The sequence below is a fragment of the Hipposideros armiger genome, unplaced genomic scaffold, assembly GCF_001890085.2.
Source record: "Hipposideros armiger isolate ML-2016 unplaced genomic scaffold, ASM189008v1 scaffold_569, whole genome shotgun sequence".
Lineage (NCBI taxonomy): Eukaryota > Metazoa > Chordata > Mammalia > Chiroptera > Hipposideridae > Hipposideros > Hipposideros armiger.
Window position 1 is genome coordinate 13,359 of NW_017731919.1, and position 18,566 is coordinate 31,924.

Consider the following 18,566-nt stretch of genomic DNA (forward strand, 5'->3'; position numbering starts at 1 on the left):
TTTCCAGGCTAGATGCTCATACATACAAGGATTTGAGTAAACCAGTACTTTGGCACAGTGAAGCACTATGCAGCTGTAAATCAGAATGAGGAAGCAAGTGCTCCATGAAGAGATGAGGTCTAATTTCAAAGACATATTAAGTAAAAGAAAGCTATGTTAGATAAAACTGTAGTGTGGTATCTTCTCTGTAAAAAGGAAGGGTAAATAAGAAAAAAAAACACAACCATATATATATATATATATATATATATATATGCTCATTTTTGCAAAAAGATATGTAGGAAGAATAAACCAAGAACTAGTGAGACTGGTTATCAATAGTGAGTGAGTGGGGGAGGGTAGAAGTAAAGGGAAAGAGAAGTGACACATTACCCTCTGAATAGTTTTCATTTTTGGAACCATATTTATGTTTTATACAAAATATGTAAAAGAATGTCTAACATAAAATTAAGAATGGGGGGAACCCTAAAATAGAAAACAAAAAACACGTGTTTGCCAAATGAATACTAACCACATTGATGCAGGGGGAAAAAAATAAACTACAAGTAGTGGCTTTTTTCCAAACAGCTTCATTGAGATTTAATTCACATATCATAAAATTTACCTAAAGTATACAATTCAGTAGTTGTTGATATATTCAGAGTTGTGCAAACATGATCATAATCTATTTTTAATACATTTTTCATCACCCCTTCTTAAGAAAGTCCAGGGTCAGCAGAGTGGCACGTTGGTTAGGAGCTGGCTTGGGATGCCAGAGGGCCCCGGTTTGGATCCCACATATGAGGGCCGGTGACACTGCCCTCTACAGCTAAGATGCTGAACAACAGCTCAACCTGGAGCTGGGCTGCCTGCCGTGAGTCGACGGCGTGGGCTGCAGTCCCTGCTGCAGTGGGCTGCCATAAGCTACCATGTGTAGCCAGCAGCCGCCATGAGCAGCCATTCAGAAGCCGGTGACTGATCTGCCTCGCTTGGGAAGAGCTCAATGATGGTGCCAACTTGGGCCAGTGAAACAACATCCTCCACAACTAGACTGAAGAATAAAAGGACAGCAACTTGTCTGTTCCCCTTCCCCCAATTCTCCAGCGCTATTCCCATCCCCCAATTCCCCAATAAAAATCTTAAAAAAAAAAGACAGTCCATACCTGTTAGTAGTCACTTCCTATTTTCCCCCACTGTCTTGTAGACCTAGGCAACCACTCAACTACTTTCTCTCTATATAAATTTGCCTATTCTGGACATTTCCTATAAATGGAATCACACAATTTGTGGTCTTTTGTGACAGGCTTCTTTCACTCAGCAGTTTTCAGCATTCATCTATAATGTAGCATGTATCAGTATTTCATTTCTTTTTATGGCCAAATAATACTCCATTGTATGGACATATATACATACATTTTATATATCACAATAAGCAGGTTGTTTCCACTTATTGCCTATTGTGAATAATGATGCTGCAAACACTTGTGTGCAACTTTTTGTGCGGACATATGTTTTCATTCCAAATGATCTGAAGACAGTATTTTGATCGTATTCCTTCTGACAAAAAGAACTATAAAAATATTTAATAGGGTTATTTTTTCACAGAGGTGGAGGTTAAAAATTCTGCAACTATTTTTGTATATTCTACAGTTAAGCAAATACAATCATGCGCAGCTTAACAAAGGGGATATGTTCTGAGAAATGCCTCGTTAGGTGAGTTTATCATTTTGGTAACATCAGGGTGCACTTACACAAACCTACATTGGTCTAGCCTACTACACACCTAGGCTCTATGGTACAGCCTACTGCTCCTAGGCTACAAGCCTATATAGCATGTTACTGTTCAAAACTACATGAGACTAAATCAAGCGCAAGAGAAAATTATGCAATGAAGAGACGCAAGGCAAGCACAAGACGTATGAAGCAGCTACCTATGTAATGCAGCATATTTTACAGCAAACTTTTTTTTTAGAAGTAGAGTGTACTCTAAAATAATAAAAGTATAGTACAGTAAATACATAAGCCAGTAACATAGTTGTTTATTTATTGTTATCAAGTATTATGTACTGAGCTATGCTTTTATATGACTGGCAGCACAGTAGGTTTTCTTACACCAGCGTCACCGCAAACACATGAGCAATACATTGCACTATGTTAGGACAGCTATGATGTCATTAGGCAACAGGAATTTTTCAGCCCCATTATAATCTTATGGGACCCCAGTCATATACAAGTATGACATTCCATCATTGGCCAAAAAGTCATTATGCAGGACCTGATTAAATAAATATATTGAGGATAGAGAGAGTCAAGTCTCTCACAGAGAAAGGAATCACAACTATGAAAAGGGGAAGACGAGAATGAGCCCTGTGGAGCTGGACTGAAATTGGAGATATTACTATGAAATGATGGTGTTAACACAGGCAGATATTTAGGAATAAAAATATAGACATAGATGTAAATCCTCACTCTGTCTGCTGAGAGGGCCTAGAAGTAATGATACTCTAGTAACAACAAGCACCTCTAGTGCCCAGAACTTGGTTTCTAAGTACAATTCTCCAATAAAATGAATCAGGACTCCTGGAAGAAATGGCTGATTTCAGGGCTGCAGGAGAAAGAGAACAAGCTCAGCCTGGAACAACGTGCTATGCCAGGATAGAAAGAACTGTTCGAAGAGTGCTGGGGTCATGTCAATAGGACAGAAGAACCAGCCTGCAGGGGCCAAATCTGGGACAATTTGGCCATAAAAATAAATAATTATAGTAATGGATTATAAACTACTGAATAAAATATAAATTTGTGAGTTCAAACTGATATAAATGAATAATTAAATAGGAAATAAAACAATTTCTTATGGTAGAATGCCAACTAAAAAATAGAAAAGAAATGATGGATTTAGAAAATTACCATTTGGCAAACATAATATTGATTCAGGCAACCATCATCATGGATGCTGAAGTTAATGGATAAAAGTCTAATAAATAACAGGGTATTTGTATAATATGAAAGTATCTCCTCACATAATACCAACTATAAAGGGGAAAATAGTAACTTTACTTAAAATTTGCAGACATCACCTTAATCCAGGGGACCAAAGCAGTGGTGTGCTAGGGCTGACTCACACCAACTCAGGAAAGTCACATCTCTTCCCAATTCTGTATTCAGTAATGACATTACAGCAGCTTGAAACTGAGCATGGTGGGAGTACGTGCACCATGGAAATCGGTAAGTGTTACAAGTCAAGGCTTTTTCCCCCTGGAGAACTAGTTTAGACATTTATCAGCATAAATACTGGATCCAAGTTACTATCACCAGACAAGCTGACTCTATGTACCTCCTGATATTACACACCAAGAAGAACATAATATCACTTTTATGGTATTCTGACCAAAATGCATGACCTCAATCTAACTAGGAGAACACATCAGAAAAAAAATCCAAATTGAGAGACATTTTACAAAACAACTGGAAGGAAGGAATCATCTCTAGAGAAAAATGATAAAGCAAATGTGGCTAAATATTAACAAAGGAGAATCTGGGTGCCAGACATACAGTTCTTTGTACGTACCATTCAAGGGACTTTTCTGTAAGGCTGAAATTATTTAAAAATGAGCAGTTATAAGGAAAAAAACGCGTACGCTACCTGGTCCTCCGCCCTCATCCTGCGGTCTTTGCGGCTGCCATTGGAAGGAGGCAGTGAGCCAGGACTTCGAGGCCTCAGGGTGCCCAAAGGCGCGCAGTCACAACAGAAGCTTAGCAGCGACCACCAAACCACCCACCCCCGAAAACACAGGAACCTCAAACACCCCGCGCAAGCTCAGGGCCGCGGGCCCACTCAGCACGTTGCCGCCCCGCCCTCCCTGCCCGCTGATTGGCCGCGGGCGCAGTGACATCATACCCTTCACGTGGGGCGCACGTGCAGCTCGAGGCTCTGCAGGGGCTGCAGGTGTGAAGGCCTCAGCGGCCAGGTGACTCTGGGCGATTCGCCCCTCCCCAGCCCGGGATCCCGGCCGCAATGGACCGCCCTTCTGACAAGCGCACATTCCTAAAAGACAAGAATCTTTGTCCTCAGGTGGCCAACCCCACCTCCACCCACAAACTCAGTGTTGTAAACCAGTGCCCACTTTCTGCAATGGTTCCTTACTGTTGTCTTTAAAAGACTGTTTGTGGTCCAGGTGTTGCTGTTTCCAGCAGGGGCTGTGGAAACCTCGGCCAGTACCAGCCGGCCACTCCTCCTGGGGGAGGGGCGTGTCCAGGCTCTTCCATTATCTATCAATTAGCTGGAAATTGAGTGTAAATGCGTCCCAGCTTTACAAAGCCTGCTGTGATCTGCTGCCTGCTCAAGGAACACCAGGAGACAGACGTCAGGTGGTGGGGTACGCCAAAGGTACTGTGCTTCTGCCACTTACCGGGTTACATTTTCTGATGAAAGCTGGTGTGTAGGATGAAGCCAATGTATCTGAATTTTGAGGTGACAATAGTGAGAAAATAGATAACACACAGATGCTGCTAAATATGTTGATTGTGATTATAGTTGCTCTTGCAAGATTCTTCATTCATCCTGTGTAGACAAGGAAGATGATTTCCATTGTCTAGCATAGCACCTGGCACAGGGTAGGTGCTTGGTAGATATCAATGATTTTATAATTGATATTATAATTGATTTTATAATGCTCTGAACATACTGCAGAATTGGAGTGATCATTCTCCCATTACCTGTAAATCTGGATGTATGTTTGCCTATGTTGGCATGGCCATTGTTCTTTAAAATGATATTTTGTAAAAGAAACTCTGTGTTCTTCCTATTTGTGGAAGAAATTCTGGAGTTCCCAATGATCTCAAATGCTGAGCCATGAAAAGAGGCTGAAAAACACAATTATGACCTGTGTTTTCACTCTGTATTCATGGAATCTGATTATCGTTACCTCTCTTTATGTATTTTTCTTTTACACCCCTCCAAACAAAATGAAAGGATCCTATAATGAAAAGGGTGAAGGAAAGCTGTCTTGTTTATTTCAATTGAGCAGACAGGCATGTCAAGCAAATGAAGACAGAAGAACACATAATGAAGAGTACACTGGGAGAGGGTAAATGGATTGTTTTTAATGATTCACAGCAACCACATTATCCCCTACTGTTACTAGAGAAAGAAATGTCTTCAGATAACCAGTGGTCAGCAGATGAGGACGAAGGCCAATTATCCCGACTGATGAGGAAATCTAGAGACTCCCCCTTCGTTCCTGTAGGTAAGTACAAGCCTTGACTGGTTACAAGAAAACTGCTTGTAATAACACGTTCCTGTTTTCTTTACCCAGTATCTTTGAGAGTTAAAATGTTTTATATAGAATTTTTTTCAGATAATTGAAGCTTAGGGGATGCCCTTTAGGCATAAGTAAAAACGTTCAGAACAGTTTCTAGTATGTGGTAAATCCCCGATAACTGTTAGCTATTCTTAGTATGAAGCATGAGATTTTATTCTATTTCACCCATCTTCATTCGAGGCCTACCTAAAATTACTAGTTCCCAGCCAACCTAAATAGAATTGATTGAATGGGCTTAACTTTTTTGTGATGACACAGGATCAGCAGCAGCAGACTGAAAGTCTGTTAGGGACTATGGAGATGTATGTCTCTTTGTTCTCCAAGTGACTCCAACCTTTAAGTTCCTGTTTCTGATATGTATAGATTTTCTGTTTCTTCCATTATTGTCCGACAATAATGGAAGAATAAATAATAAATATCAAATAATAAACAATAATAAATATCCAACACTTCTGCTTCTGATGTTCTCTGGCGCTAGAAGCTAGATACCCAGCTTAAAAGGACTGAGTCAATTCAGACTAAGAAGCTCAGAATGACATGGGCCTACCTGTACCCTTGAGAGCATGAACTTGGTGGTGTTCATGTTCAGTGGCCCTTTTCCTGGCTTCCTGATGTGTTCCAGATGTTGAGGTTGATGGTTAAATAATCTCTAGATTAAAGAAGTGGTATTATAATTAGGCCTGGAGTCTTAGTCTCTTTATTTTTTCCCAACACATATTTTCAACAAATCCTACATGTATGTGGGATTTTTTTTTTTAAACCCCACAAAATCTAAGCACTGATATTATGTTTTTAAAATCTAAGTTTTCTCTTTCTTCTTTTTTGGATGCTTCAGCTGCCCTAAGCATTATAGACTGCAGCCATGCCTCTTTCCTTGTATTAATTTTGTCTGGAAACTATTAAAATAACTTATTTAAATCAGACTTACATAAGTTCATGATTAATTTCATAAAAACCTTCTAAATAAGTATAACTCATATGTTTCCATTGTCACTGCAAATCTAGCAACTCCTAAGTGTCATTATACACATATCAACAAGAATCAAAATTTTACTTTATAGTAATGGTCTATGTTTGGAAGTTTCATTTAATTTGATTAAGACTTATAATAGCACCCACAAGAAATGAAAACAAATAATTTTAGAGTGATTTATTCACCTTCCTTAGCTTTTTAGACTAGAAAAACAATTCAAGAACTCAATGCCACTTGAAAAGATCACAATAATGAACAGAGATTAATCACTGTGACTGTCATAAATTAAATTATCTTTCCAGAGACATTTAGGGTGATTAAAGTAGAAAGATAAAAGTGTTTCCAGCTAAATTCAATTATATACAAATTACAGAGCCACTATATGGAAAACAGTATCAAGGTTCTGACTTTAATCTCTAAAAAAAAACAAACACAAAACCAATTTAAGTGAGAACAGAATCTTGGTTTGAAAAAGGAAGAGAACCAAGTTTCTGCTAGAAAAATAATGATAAAATTTGAGTATATATTATTGAATAGTTTGTTAGCCTATTGTTATTTTAATAATATCTGTATTTCCTATAGAATGGAGTGTCCTGTGCAGATAATTTACAAGACATTTTTGTTATCTTAAACAACTTCCATCATTATAATCTTTTATTTTGTTTAAAATTGTCTTATGATCACTGTTAAGGTCTGTGCATACATTATATGCATTTAAACTGTGTTGATAGATTATTTGTTCTTGCCTCTTTCATTTAACATTTCTTATGTACATTTCTGTGTATTAGTACTTCCTATAATTTTAATATTTTTATAGCTATGGCAGTTTTTCCTCTGTTTGGGCCATTTGGGTTGATTTTAGTTTTTGTGTCAACTTCATCACTTTTCTTTTGCTTATTTTCTTGGAGTATGTTTCCAAAAGTAGAATTTCCAGGTCAGAAAGCACATTCAGTTTAATACCATTTATTATATATTTCCAGAGTTCTTTCCATAAAGATTTAGCTAAACTTACAGAGCTTTCAGCATTGTACCTGTTTCTCAAATGTGCCTACCATCATCATTTGTTGTTTTTGCTGTTTTTATACATTTGTCAGTTTTATATCCATTTCATTTATTGCTAATGAGCCTATAAACTATATATATATATATATATATGTTATTATTTATTGATTCTTATCTCCACTTATTAAATGGAGCCTAAAAGAATAAATATAACCTCACCCACCTATAGAGATATACATGTGCCAACATGGTTAATCAAAACTTGCTATCCTATATAAATATTAATTGCATTTCTATATACTAACAAACACATGGAAACTGAAATTAAAAACATAATGCCATTTATAATCACTCCAAAGAAAAGTAAATGCTTAGGTATAAGCTTAAGAAAATATGGACAGAATCTGTATGTTGAAAATTACAAAATGCTAATGAAAGAAATCAAAGACCTAAATAAATGTACAAACTATTGTGTTCACAGATTGGAAGACTCAGTATATAGTAAAGATGTCAATTCTCCCCAAATTGATCTATAGGTTTAGGGTAATTCCTATAAAAATCCCCTTTATCCATTCATATTAGATGATGAATATTGGGTCAAGCTTATTCTAAAATTTATATGGAAAGGCACAACTCCTAGAATGTTAAAATGATTACAAACAAAAAAAAAGGATAAAATGGGAGGAATCACCCTACCTGATATTAAGGCTTACTATATAGCTACAGTAATCAAGACAATGTGGTATAGATGGAGGGATAGATGCATAGATCAATAGGATAAACAAGAGAACCCAAAATATAGGCCCACACTTTTATTATGCAAAAGTTTTCTTTATTCTTATGTCAAAATATAGCATCTGTCCTTGTCATTTTAAGTCTACTATACCCTTTTTTATTTTTTAAATAATTTATTGTTCAATTACAGTTGATATATATAATATTAGTTTCAGGTGTACAACATAGTGATTACACATTTATATGAGTTAGGAAGTGATCATCCCTATAAATCTAATCCCCATCTGACATCATACATAATTATTACAATATTATTAACTACGTTCCCTATTCTGTACTTTATATCCCTGTGACCATTTTGTAACTACCAATTTGTACTTTTTAATCCCTTCCCCCTTTCACCCATTCCCCTAACCTCCCTCCCATCTGGCAACCATCAAAATGTTTTCAGTATCTATGAGTTTGTTTCTGTTTTGTTTATTTTGTTATTTGTCTTTCTCTGTCTCATTACTCTGCTAAGCAAAATCCCCTCTAGGTACATCAATGTTGTGGCAGATGGCAAGATTTCATTCTCTTTTATGGTTGTGTGATATTCCATTATGTTATGTACCACCTCCTCTTTATCCATTCATTCATTGACGGACACCCAGGTTGCCTCCATATCTTGGCTACAGTAAATAATGTTGCAATGAACATATGGATGCATATGTCTTTTTCAAATTAGTGTTTTGTGTTTCTTTGGATAAATACCCAGAAGTGCGAATACTAGGTCCTTCTTTGTCTCTTGTTATAGCCTTTGTTTTAAAGTCTATTTTGTCTGGTATAAATATTGCTACTCCAGCTTTTGTTTGTTTGATTCCATTTTTATGAAATATCTTTTTCCATCCCTTTACTTTTAGTCTGTGTGTCTTTCAAAATGAAGTAAGTCTGTTGGAGGCAGCATATGTAAGGGTCTTGTTTTCTTATCCATCCAGCCATGCTATGTCTTTTGATTGGAGAACTTAGTCCATTTACATTTAAAGTAATTGTTGATAGATATGTAGTTATTACCACTTTATTATTCATATTTTTTATGTTTTTTTCCCTCTTCTTAAAGAAGTCCCTTTAATATTTCTTGTAATAATTGGTGGTGATGAACTCCTTTAGTTTTTTTCTTGTCTGGGATACCTTATCCTCTTTTAGATGTTATAAGCATACTATTCTATTTTCTTCTAGTTTTTGTTGTTGACATTTTTGTTTTTATATTTAATTCCATCCAGAAATTTTTTTTTTTTAAAGATTTTTATTGGGGAATTGGGGGGATGAGAACAATGCTGGGGAATTGGGGGAAGGGGAACAGACAAGTTGCTGTCATTTTGTTCTTCAGTCTAGTTGTGGAGGACGTTGCTTCACTGGCCCAAGTTGGCACCATCATTGCGCTCTTCCCGGGTGAGGCAGATCAGTCGCCGGCTTCTGGACGGCCGCTCACTGCAGCTGCTGGCCGCTCACGCTGGCTGCTGACTACACATGGTAGCCCATGGCAACCCACTGCAGCAGGGGCTGCAGCCTACACCGTCGCCGGCGACTCACTGTAGCCCAGCTCCAGGTTGAGCTGTTGTTCAGCATCTGAGCTGTAGAGGGCAGTGTCTCTGGCCCTCATATGTGGGATCCGAACCGGGGCTCTCTGGCGTCCTAAGCCAGTTCTTAACCATCGCGCCACTCGGCCGGCCCTCCATCCAGAAATTTTTTGTAGGGTCTGGTGTGAGATACAAATCCAAGCTAGTTCTCTATACCAATAAATTGTACTAATGATTTTTATTAAATAATTATTCCTTTATTATTTGGATATTTTGATTTGTCATGGATTAAGTTCTCACAGTGTTTTAAATGTTTCTAGAAACTTTCCTATTCAGTTGATCAGTTTTCTGTTTTAGAGCCAATTGCATAGACAGACTCTTGGTTGTCACAGCAGTATATTCTCCCTTAACATCTGTAGGGAATAGAGAAATATTTGTATGGGCTTCTGGAGTTTTCCAGAATCATAGTTCTTCCCAGAGATGCATACTTCTTGTGCAAATATTCATACCTTTTCATCTCTCATTAATTTAATGTCTCATTTTTTATAGAAGATTCAAGTTTTTATCACTTTACTAGATTTACTCCTTATTTGATAACAAGTAGAGAGGAGTAAAGTCAAATATTCAAAAGCTGGAATGTTTGGTTGGTTCACTCACTAAGTGACTTGCCCCAAATAAAAGCCTTGCAGCATGCACAATTTGAAATCATGCCTCAGGAAAACTAGAAACGACTAGACAAATTACACTACGTGCTTCAGGTTTCTCTGGGAGTAGGCAAAACTGCAAATATTGAATCCATGAATGTTATGGGTCCATTTTTAAGTCTCATAGATCAAATCTGGCATAGTTCTTTTTTTTTTTTTTTTTGGTAGAGGGCAGTGTCACTGGCCCTCATATGTGGGACCCGAACCAGGGCCCTCTGGCGTCCCAAGCCAGCTCTTAACCAACATGCCACTCGGCCGGCCCAGGCATAGTTCTTTTTAAAAGTATTCTTTAGTATCTTGCCTGCCTATCTTCCAAGTACTGATCCTCTGGACCGTCTTTTATTCAACTCTCTAAGCTCACGGGAATTCTAGCCTGCTACTGATATAACCTTTCCTTTTTTGATCCACAGGGATGGCTGGCTTTATGACTGTGGTGGCCTATGGTCTTTACAAGTTAAAGTACAGAAGAGGCCAGAAAATGTCCATTCATCTTATTCACATGAGAGTTGCTGCCCAAGGGTTTGTTGTGGGAGCTGTGACTCTAGGTAACCTGCTTAATTTGTATCTTGTGTTCAGCTGTCTTTGAGGATTTGTATTTACTTTATCCATTCATATTAGATGATGACTATTGGGCCAAGGTGATATAATGGAGGAGGAATGGTAAGAAAAACAATGATCTTCACTTGGTTGAGGTTGCTGCCAAATTATAGGTTAATTTCTGAATATTTTAAGCACCGAAAAAAAACCCAGCAGATAAAAGGTACAAATTTCCAGTTATAAAATAAAGAAGTTAGGGCATGTAATGTATAGCATGGTGATATAGTTAATAATATTGTATTGCATATTTGAAAATTGCTAAGAGAATACATCTTCAAAGTTCTCATCACAAGACCAAAAAGTCTGTAACTATATGTGGTGACAGATGTTAACTAGACTTATTGTGGAGATCATGTCACAATATATACAAATATCCAATCATTACGTTGTACACCTGAAATATAATGTTATTTGTCAATTACACCTCAATTAAAAACAAAACAGTAGAGAACTACGTTATGGGTTCTGTTATCCTCTATAATAAAAGGAGGAGCGAATAGTTCATACCCTATATAATTCAGCTAAAAGCAGTAGCTATAGATCCTAGCCTTTACTGCTCAGCTAAGAGCAGCATAGCTCCCAGCCTGTTTGAACAGTAGATAGATATAATTGCTAAAGTAGTTTAACTGGGAAGAAAACATTTTCAGAGTCCACAATATCCTTGTTCTCCTTTTATTCCAAGTTTTAGCAATAGGCAAATCTTTATTTTTATTAGTCTATAAATTAAGCAACGTTTACACAGTCAAATCCAGAGAACAGATATACAATTATCTAGTTAATTCAGGTTAATATCAACAGCTAAATCAGGTAGTTCTAACAAGAAGTCCAGTTTGGGACCTAAATCATCTGATCGCTTTTTTCTTTTTCCGTCTACATTAATGAGGACAAGTCACAATGTTCTTAGCTCCCCTTTATGCTGTGCAGGGTAGAATCAGCCTAAGAGTAAGTCTAGAACTATGGAACAATGGGTGTGGGGCTTGCACATAGGGAGTTATACAGTAATTATCGTATTACTATGGTCTGTGACATGTGAGTCTGGAATACAATACAAGAAACTTTAGTACAAAGTTACAGTCCTCATTTTCATCATTCAGCAAACATTTATTGAGCACTTGCTACTTGCAGGGCACTGAGCTGGTCTAGAGAGATAGACACGAGACTCAGTCCCTCCCCTCAAAGGGTTGTCTCCTTAGGAGACAGACCAAGAATGGAAGACAATATAAAGTCATAGGTACTATGATAGAGATAGTACCGTTGCTGTGGAAGCCCAAGCAGCCAGGAGGGGCATTTAACTAGGGCTGAGAGCCCAGGGGAGGCTTCTCTAAAGATGTAAACTGTAGGTAAGTCAAGCAGGTGGAGGAATTAAGTAGACAGAGAAGGAAATCAGCATTCTAGGCAGAGGAAATAACAAAGGCACAGGAGCATGGCACGTTGGTGGAACTCTACATAGTTCGGTATGGTAGGTGGATCAATTAGTGTTTTCCGAGAGAAGCAGAACTACTAGTAGTAATATATAAGAGGCTTAGTATAGGCACTTGGCCTTATGTAATTGGGAAGCTCTTACTTATATATCAGGAGATGGGGCCTGAAGTGGGAAGGTCAAATGGTTAGAAAGAAAAGATACCTGTAATGTGGCAGAAGCAAGAAAAATCTGGAACCTTCAAGGATGAGCTGGAACACACAGGATGGCCTGGAACCCTTAAGAATTTCTCACCATCTCTGAAATCGATGATGGGCGTGACAAAGAAAAAGCTGATGGCCTTTATCCTGGGACTAAAACACGAACCTGGCCAAGGAGTGAGAGAAGGTAAAAGAGGAAATTGAGCAGGAGCCACAGTAGCTGCACTCCTCATTGCTGCCCATTCCAACAAAATGGGTCAGCAGAGAAGCAAAAATATGCTGCAACAGTGCCACCCAAATATAAAAGGATTCTGGTGGCCTGTTTACTTCTGCCTTCTAAATCTCATGTAAAATGTCTCTTGGGCAATAACTTGGGGAACAAAAGGAAAGGAATTCTGGAAAATGTAGTTACAGTTTATCTAAGTTGACACAATACAAATCCATCACTGTCCACCCCTTGTTGACCTGGCATCCCTGCATTTGTGTTGCGTGCCTCTGAATGGGCTCTGACCCAATGACTCTATGAATGGATGGTGTCCACAATGTCCTGTCCTCAGCAGCCCTGCTCAGCTCCTGCAGACTCATGTCTATGGCCTCTTTTATGGAGTCAATCCACCCCATATTTGGTCTTTTTCTTTTCCTGCTGCCTGCTATTTTTCCCAGCATTATTGTCTTTTCCAAAGAACCCTGCCTTCTCATGATGTGTCAGAAATAGGAAAACTTCCATTTTGTCATTTTTGCCTCTAGCGATGTTTCAGGCTTAATTTGCTCAAGGACTCACTTGTTCATCTTTCTGGAGGTCCAGCGTATCTGTAGAGCTCTCCTCCAACACCGTATTTCAGACGAATCCATTTTTTATTATCCGCCTTCTTTACTGTCCCACTTGCACAGCCGTACATGAGTAACTGGGAACATAAAGGTGTGGATGCATCCATATACACCTCTTTTAATAGACTTAGCTTTCATATAAAGAAATGGCAAAATCAACTGTCTCTTGTATAACAAAAACATGCTAATGCTCTCCCACAGGAAGATACAAAATCCCTGTATCCATCTTTGGGTGATGTTGATTTCTCTTCGAGTTGAGTCACATTCCTCTTTAATATCCTGGGACTTAAATTCTGAGATATAACATTAACTACTATTAATACTTCTTATATTGGATGGTAGGTAAATGGAAGTGATAAATAAAAAAAAATTGGTTAATATAAACAAAAATGTATTCATATCATAGGGGTATTCAGTCACACCCCTTTCTGCCTTCAGCAAGCACTTTGGCTCTTCATGGTTATTTGACTGGTGTGGTGATGCCACAGTCTGGGGAACCAATGCGAGGATTCTGACAGCTGCTGAGTATGTCTATTCCAATTACACATTCCAGAACTGAGGATATAGCATATGGTGGGTTCAGGGACCACCAGGCCAACTGCAAAATAGACCTACAGCAAAACTCCACTGACCATGTGACCTCCACAAACCCCTAGTTTGACCGGTAGACCACACTAATTATCCAGGCATTAGTATCCATTCAGAACCAATATTTCACAACCTCCCACAAATGTGATTATTTCCCCTTCCTCGCACACAGGCACCCTGTTGAATGACCACAGGTCCCTGTGGGGAAGGCCAGAAGGGGTATTTATAGTACTTACATTTGGGGCTATGTAACAGGGTTTTTCCTTAAGGAGATCTGACCTCTTCAAGGGACTTTGGGTCTGTGAATTGACTAAAATCCGAGAATTGGTTGAGGGGCCATGGCTCCCCACTGGAATGATTCCAGTCAACTTGTTCACCAAACCGATAGCTTTTCTGCGTATACGCTGCCCACCACTTTCAACGCTAGTGACACCACAATCCATTAGCCAATGCCAAAGATCTTGGTGGCTTAGGCTATTCTGATTACTGCTTTGACTTTGCTGCTCATTACAGTAACCATGCTTTCGTCGTCCTTGTCAAGTGAATGCTGCTGCATGACCCCTGCCGCCACAGGACCTCATCATTCCCACTGAATTCAGGGAGCCCAGCAGTTCCCACTGTCATTTCTGGCTGACAGAAAATAGTCACCATAAAACTCTGCAGGGACACCAGGGCTCCCTTCACAAATGCATTTGTCCCAGCCTTGGTGAAAGGAGTAGATACATTTAGGGGGTGAGTGAGCAGGATAAATCTACTCTAACATTCCAATCTCCCTAAGCCTTTGGATACCTTCCTCCATGGCAAGGTTTCTCAGTCTCAGCATCATTGACATTTTAGACTGGGTTATTCTTTGTTGTGGGGCTGCCCTTGCATTACAGGATGGTTAGCAGCATCCCTGACCTCTACCCACTAGATGCCAACAGCCCTCACCCTCCTCCCTGCAGTGTGACACAAGTATACCAAGGAAGTTCTGGCATTTCAATTCCATTTAGTGGAGATTTCCTTTTGGTCCGAGTTTCAGTCATTCTCAGACACGGATGGAAGGGCTGTTTCTATTGGCAAAGGAGTCTCAGTAAAATATAGGGGTTCAGGGATCCAGTTTCACTGAAATCTGCCCATATGTCTCCATCGCTGTTGTCAGGGTCCCACTCCTTCCAAAGCAATGCCCTAATTTTAACATAAGAGACTTTGTGAGGTTGGGAATTTAATTTGTGTTGTGATTAGCCACTCGTAAGATTAGTTCCTGTGTATGTTTTTCAAAAACAGCAGCCTCAGGGCCAGCCAAGTGGCTCAGTTGGTTAAGAGCTTGCTCAGGAGTGCGACCTCTGAGCAACAGCAGTTTGATGCGCGGCCTGAGCTGAGCTGCGGCTGAGCTGCCAACAGGTGGCAGGATGGCATAGATAGATAGATAGATAGATAGATAGATAGATAGATAGATAGATAGATAGATAGATAGATAGATAGATAGATAAATAAAAACCAGCAGCCTCAGGACTACAAGAGTTAAGGCTTTCTTTCTGGAAAATCATAAAGCTTTCAGGTCCCTCATAGGACCTTGAGCTAGGAATGAAAAGCCCTAAGCCTATCATTTTGTTTTCCCAAGTTCTCCTATACACTTAGAAGTAAACCACCTTATGATACTCCTTATTTCCATTAAATTTTCTATGGGAGTAAATACTTGATCACCCAAAGCCTTGCTTTCTATAGGCACCTGATTAAGGTATCTACAGGCAATTATTTAAAAAAATGGTTCCTATTGTATGCCATGGAATGCTAGTAGCATCTTCTTTACCACTGGGGGGAAAATAGCCATTTAAAAAATTCTAATTAGACCAGAGAACCAATTCCAGAGAACCCAGACCTGATAATCCTCATGGCTATGTGCCTCTAGAAGCTTCCGATACCAAATGCTGTTATCAGTCAGGGTTCAATCCAAGAAGCAAAACTACTAGAGATGATATATAAGAAGGGACTTACTATAGAACTATGACCTTAAACAATTTGGGGAGCTGATTAAACCTTCCATGTTAGGCTTATTGCTTATGTTTCTCGTGCTGGGGCTTGAAGTTTGCAAGGAAGCAGTTGGGAAGGAGAAATAAACCGGAATCTGCAAGGATGTAAGGGAATCCACAAAGACAAGCAGGAACTTGAGTCAGGCTCTTACTGACTCCAACTTTGATTATGCTGTGACCTGTAGAAGCCGCACCGTCTATCATGGAGCTGATCTACACCTCGCCTGGGAGCCAGAGAAGCTAAGGGAGGAGATGCAAAAGGAGCTGAAGGCTCTGTGAACCAGAATGCTGCCCAGCAACAGCAATACGCGCCAGCAGATAAACAACATGCACAGCTGGAATAGCGCCGTGGCCCTGCACCAAGCCTTCCAAATGTAAAAAAGGATCCAGCAGCTGCTGCTTCCACATTCACCTTCCAGTCTCAAGCAAAAGGTGTCATGAGCCAAACCAACCCAGAACTATGCAGGGAAGGGAACTCTGGAAAATAGAGCTAAAGCTTAGCTAAACTGATATAAAACAAATCCCCCCAAAATTTTTATGGTTGCGAGCTGAGGAGTAACAAGTGAGCCAGCAAAGAGTTTAAACAGGGGAGTGACATAGAATGTAGTTTAGAAAGATGCCTGCTTTATAGAAAGATCAGAAATAGGCAATGTGAAACTGTTTGTTTAGGGACACTGAACAGATGGTCACACTACAAAGACAAGGAAGAAAACTATTATCAGAAAATTCAGAAGAGAGGTTACCTATGGAAAAGAGGAGGATATGGTCGGAAAGGAAACCTGGAAGGCTTCTAGGATGCCTGCATAATTCTATTTCTTAACCCATAATTACAGGTGTTCGCTCTACAGCTACTTGTTAATGTGGTCATTTAAGTTTTATGTACTATTTTCCATGCATATTATATTTCACCATGAAAAAAAAAACAAGAGGAAAAGGAAAATGATTAGAGATTTGCAAAAGAGGGGAGAAAATAAAGACTTTAAAGTTAGATGATGAATTGGATCTGAATTAAGGCAGTGGCAGTAGAAATAGAGAGGAGATGGATTCTAGAAATATTGAAGACTCGGCAACTAAGTGATTGGCGAAAGGAAAGAGGAATCAAGGCTGATTCCTAGGTTTCTGGTTTGGGCAACCAGATGAAAAGGTCTGTCTGCCTTTCTCTAATATAAAGAAAGAAGAAAGAACAGGTTTGGTAGGAGGATGAGTGCATATTGGACAAAACAATAATAGCTAACACTTAATGAGTATTTTATGATGTGCAAGCCACTCTAACTGCTTTTTATATCATTGTCTCATTTAAATTTTTTTTCCCTTTTTTTAGCTGAGACATCCTGCCACCTGTTGGCAGCTCAGCTTGGGCCAGGAATTGAACCGGCAACCCTGTTGCTCAGAGCTCGCACTCTTGAATGTGAGCTCTTAACCAACTGAGCCACTTGGCTGGCCCTCATTCAATCTTAATACCTATTTTGACACCACCTGGTATACTGCCATACAATTCAACTCTGATGCTAACCACCAGAAACTCACATCAGATGCCACAGGTTGAAGGACATAGTTCCCAAAAAGACTGCCCTTACTTCAGACACCAGCCTTTGGGGGTCCCCAGGCCACCTGCACTTCTGACCAACTGGCTACAAATTCAGGGGTTCCCAAGACTCCCTCAGGTTGGATTATTTCACAAGAACAACTTACAGAACTCAGGAAAGCAGTATACTTATAATTACAGTTTTACTATAAAGGATACAAATCAGGACCAGCCAAATAAAAGAGACACATAAGATAAGGTCTGGGAGGGTCACATGCTCAAGGCTTCTATGCCCTCTCCCTGTGGAATTGAAGATGTCACCCTCCCAGCATATCAATGTGTTTACCAACCAAGAAACTCCACCTAGTTTCAGTGTCCAAAGCTTTTATTAGGGCTTCGTTATGTAAGCATGGTTGCTAGAATCACTGGCCACATGACTGAATTCCATCTCCAGTCCTACTTCCCTCCAGAGGGGTCTAAAAACCCTCTGGTCACATGGTTGGTCTTTCTGGCTGACCAGCCACTCTTGAAACTATCTAAGAGCCCACCATGAGTCATATCATTAGCATAAATTCAGGTATGACCTAAGGGGTTCATGAACAAAGATACTTCTATTACTTGGGAAATTCCAAGCATTTCAGAAGATCTATACCAGGAACTCTGAACAAAGACCAGACAAAGTCTTTATTAAACAACAACACCCTGTGAGGTAGGTACTGTTATTATCTCATTGTACAGATAAGGAAACTGAGGCTCGAAGAGGCTAAGTTACTTGTTCACAATCACATAGGCAATCGACTCCAGAACCTGAACTCTTACTTTTACATTATACTGAGATGCCTACGGCAGATGTCTCCAAATCAGAGTACCCATACCCTAGGAGATGTATAAGGAGATCCATGGGGATGTGGGAAGAAATATTTTTATCTTAACAACAAAAAAGCTTTACTAATAGATGACCATAGTACATTTATACTGTTTATAAATAAATGCACATCTTGAGAGGCATACTCAATGTATTTACTTACGCACCATTTAAAAGTTTGGAGACCACCACCCTATGGAATGTGGAAATACTACATATAGTACAATGAATATATATGGATGGGTCTCACACTCAGAAGAG

The 18,566-nt window shown here is 39.2% G+C and overlaps 1 protein-coding gene across 2 annotated transcripts in view; it reads left to right on the forward strand.

The window, feature by feature from the left end:
- Positions 1-4,287: 4,287 nt before the first annotated feature.
- HIGD1C (HIG1 hypoxia inducible domain family member 1C) overlaps positions 4,288-18,566 on the forward strand; it is a 25,429-nt gene continuing 11,150 nt past the window's right edge. Inside the window, exons 1-3 of one of the 2 annotated variants that reach the window (XM_019623896.1) lie at positions 4,288-4,366; positions 5,124-5,225; positions 10,681-10,815. In XM_019623896.1, the coding sequence (XP_019479441.1) occupies positions 5,132-5,225; positions 10,681-10,815 (229 nt within the window). In that variant the 5' untranslated portion in view covers positions 4,288-4,366; positions 5,124-5,131. Of the gene's footprint in view, positions 4,367-5,009; positions 5,226-10,680; positions 10,816-18,566 lie in introns of those variants that run through there. The other variant, XM_019623895.1, reaches the window with a different exon arrangement.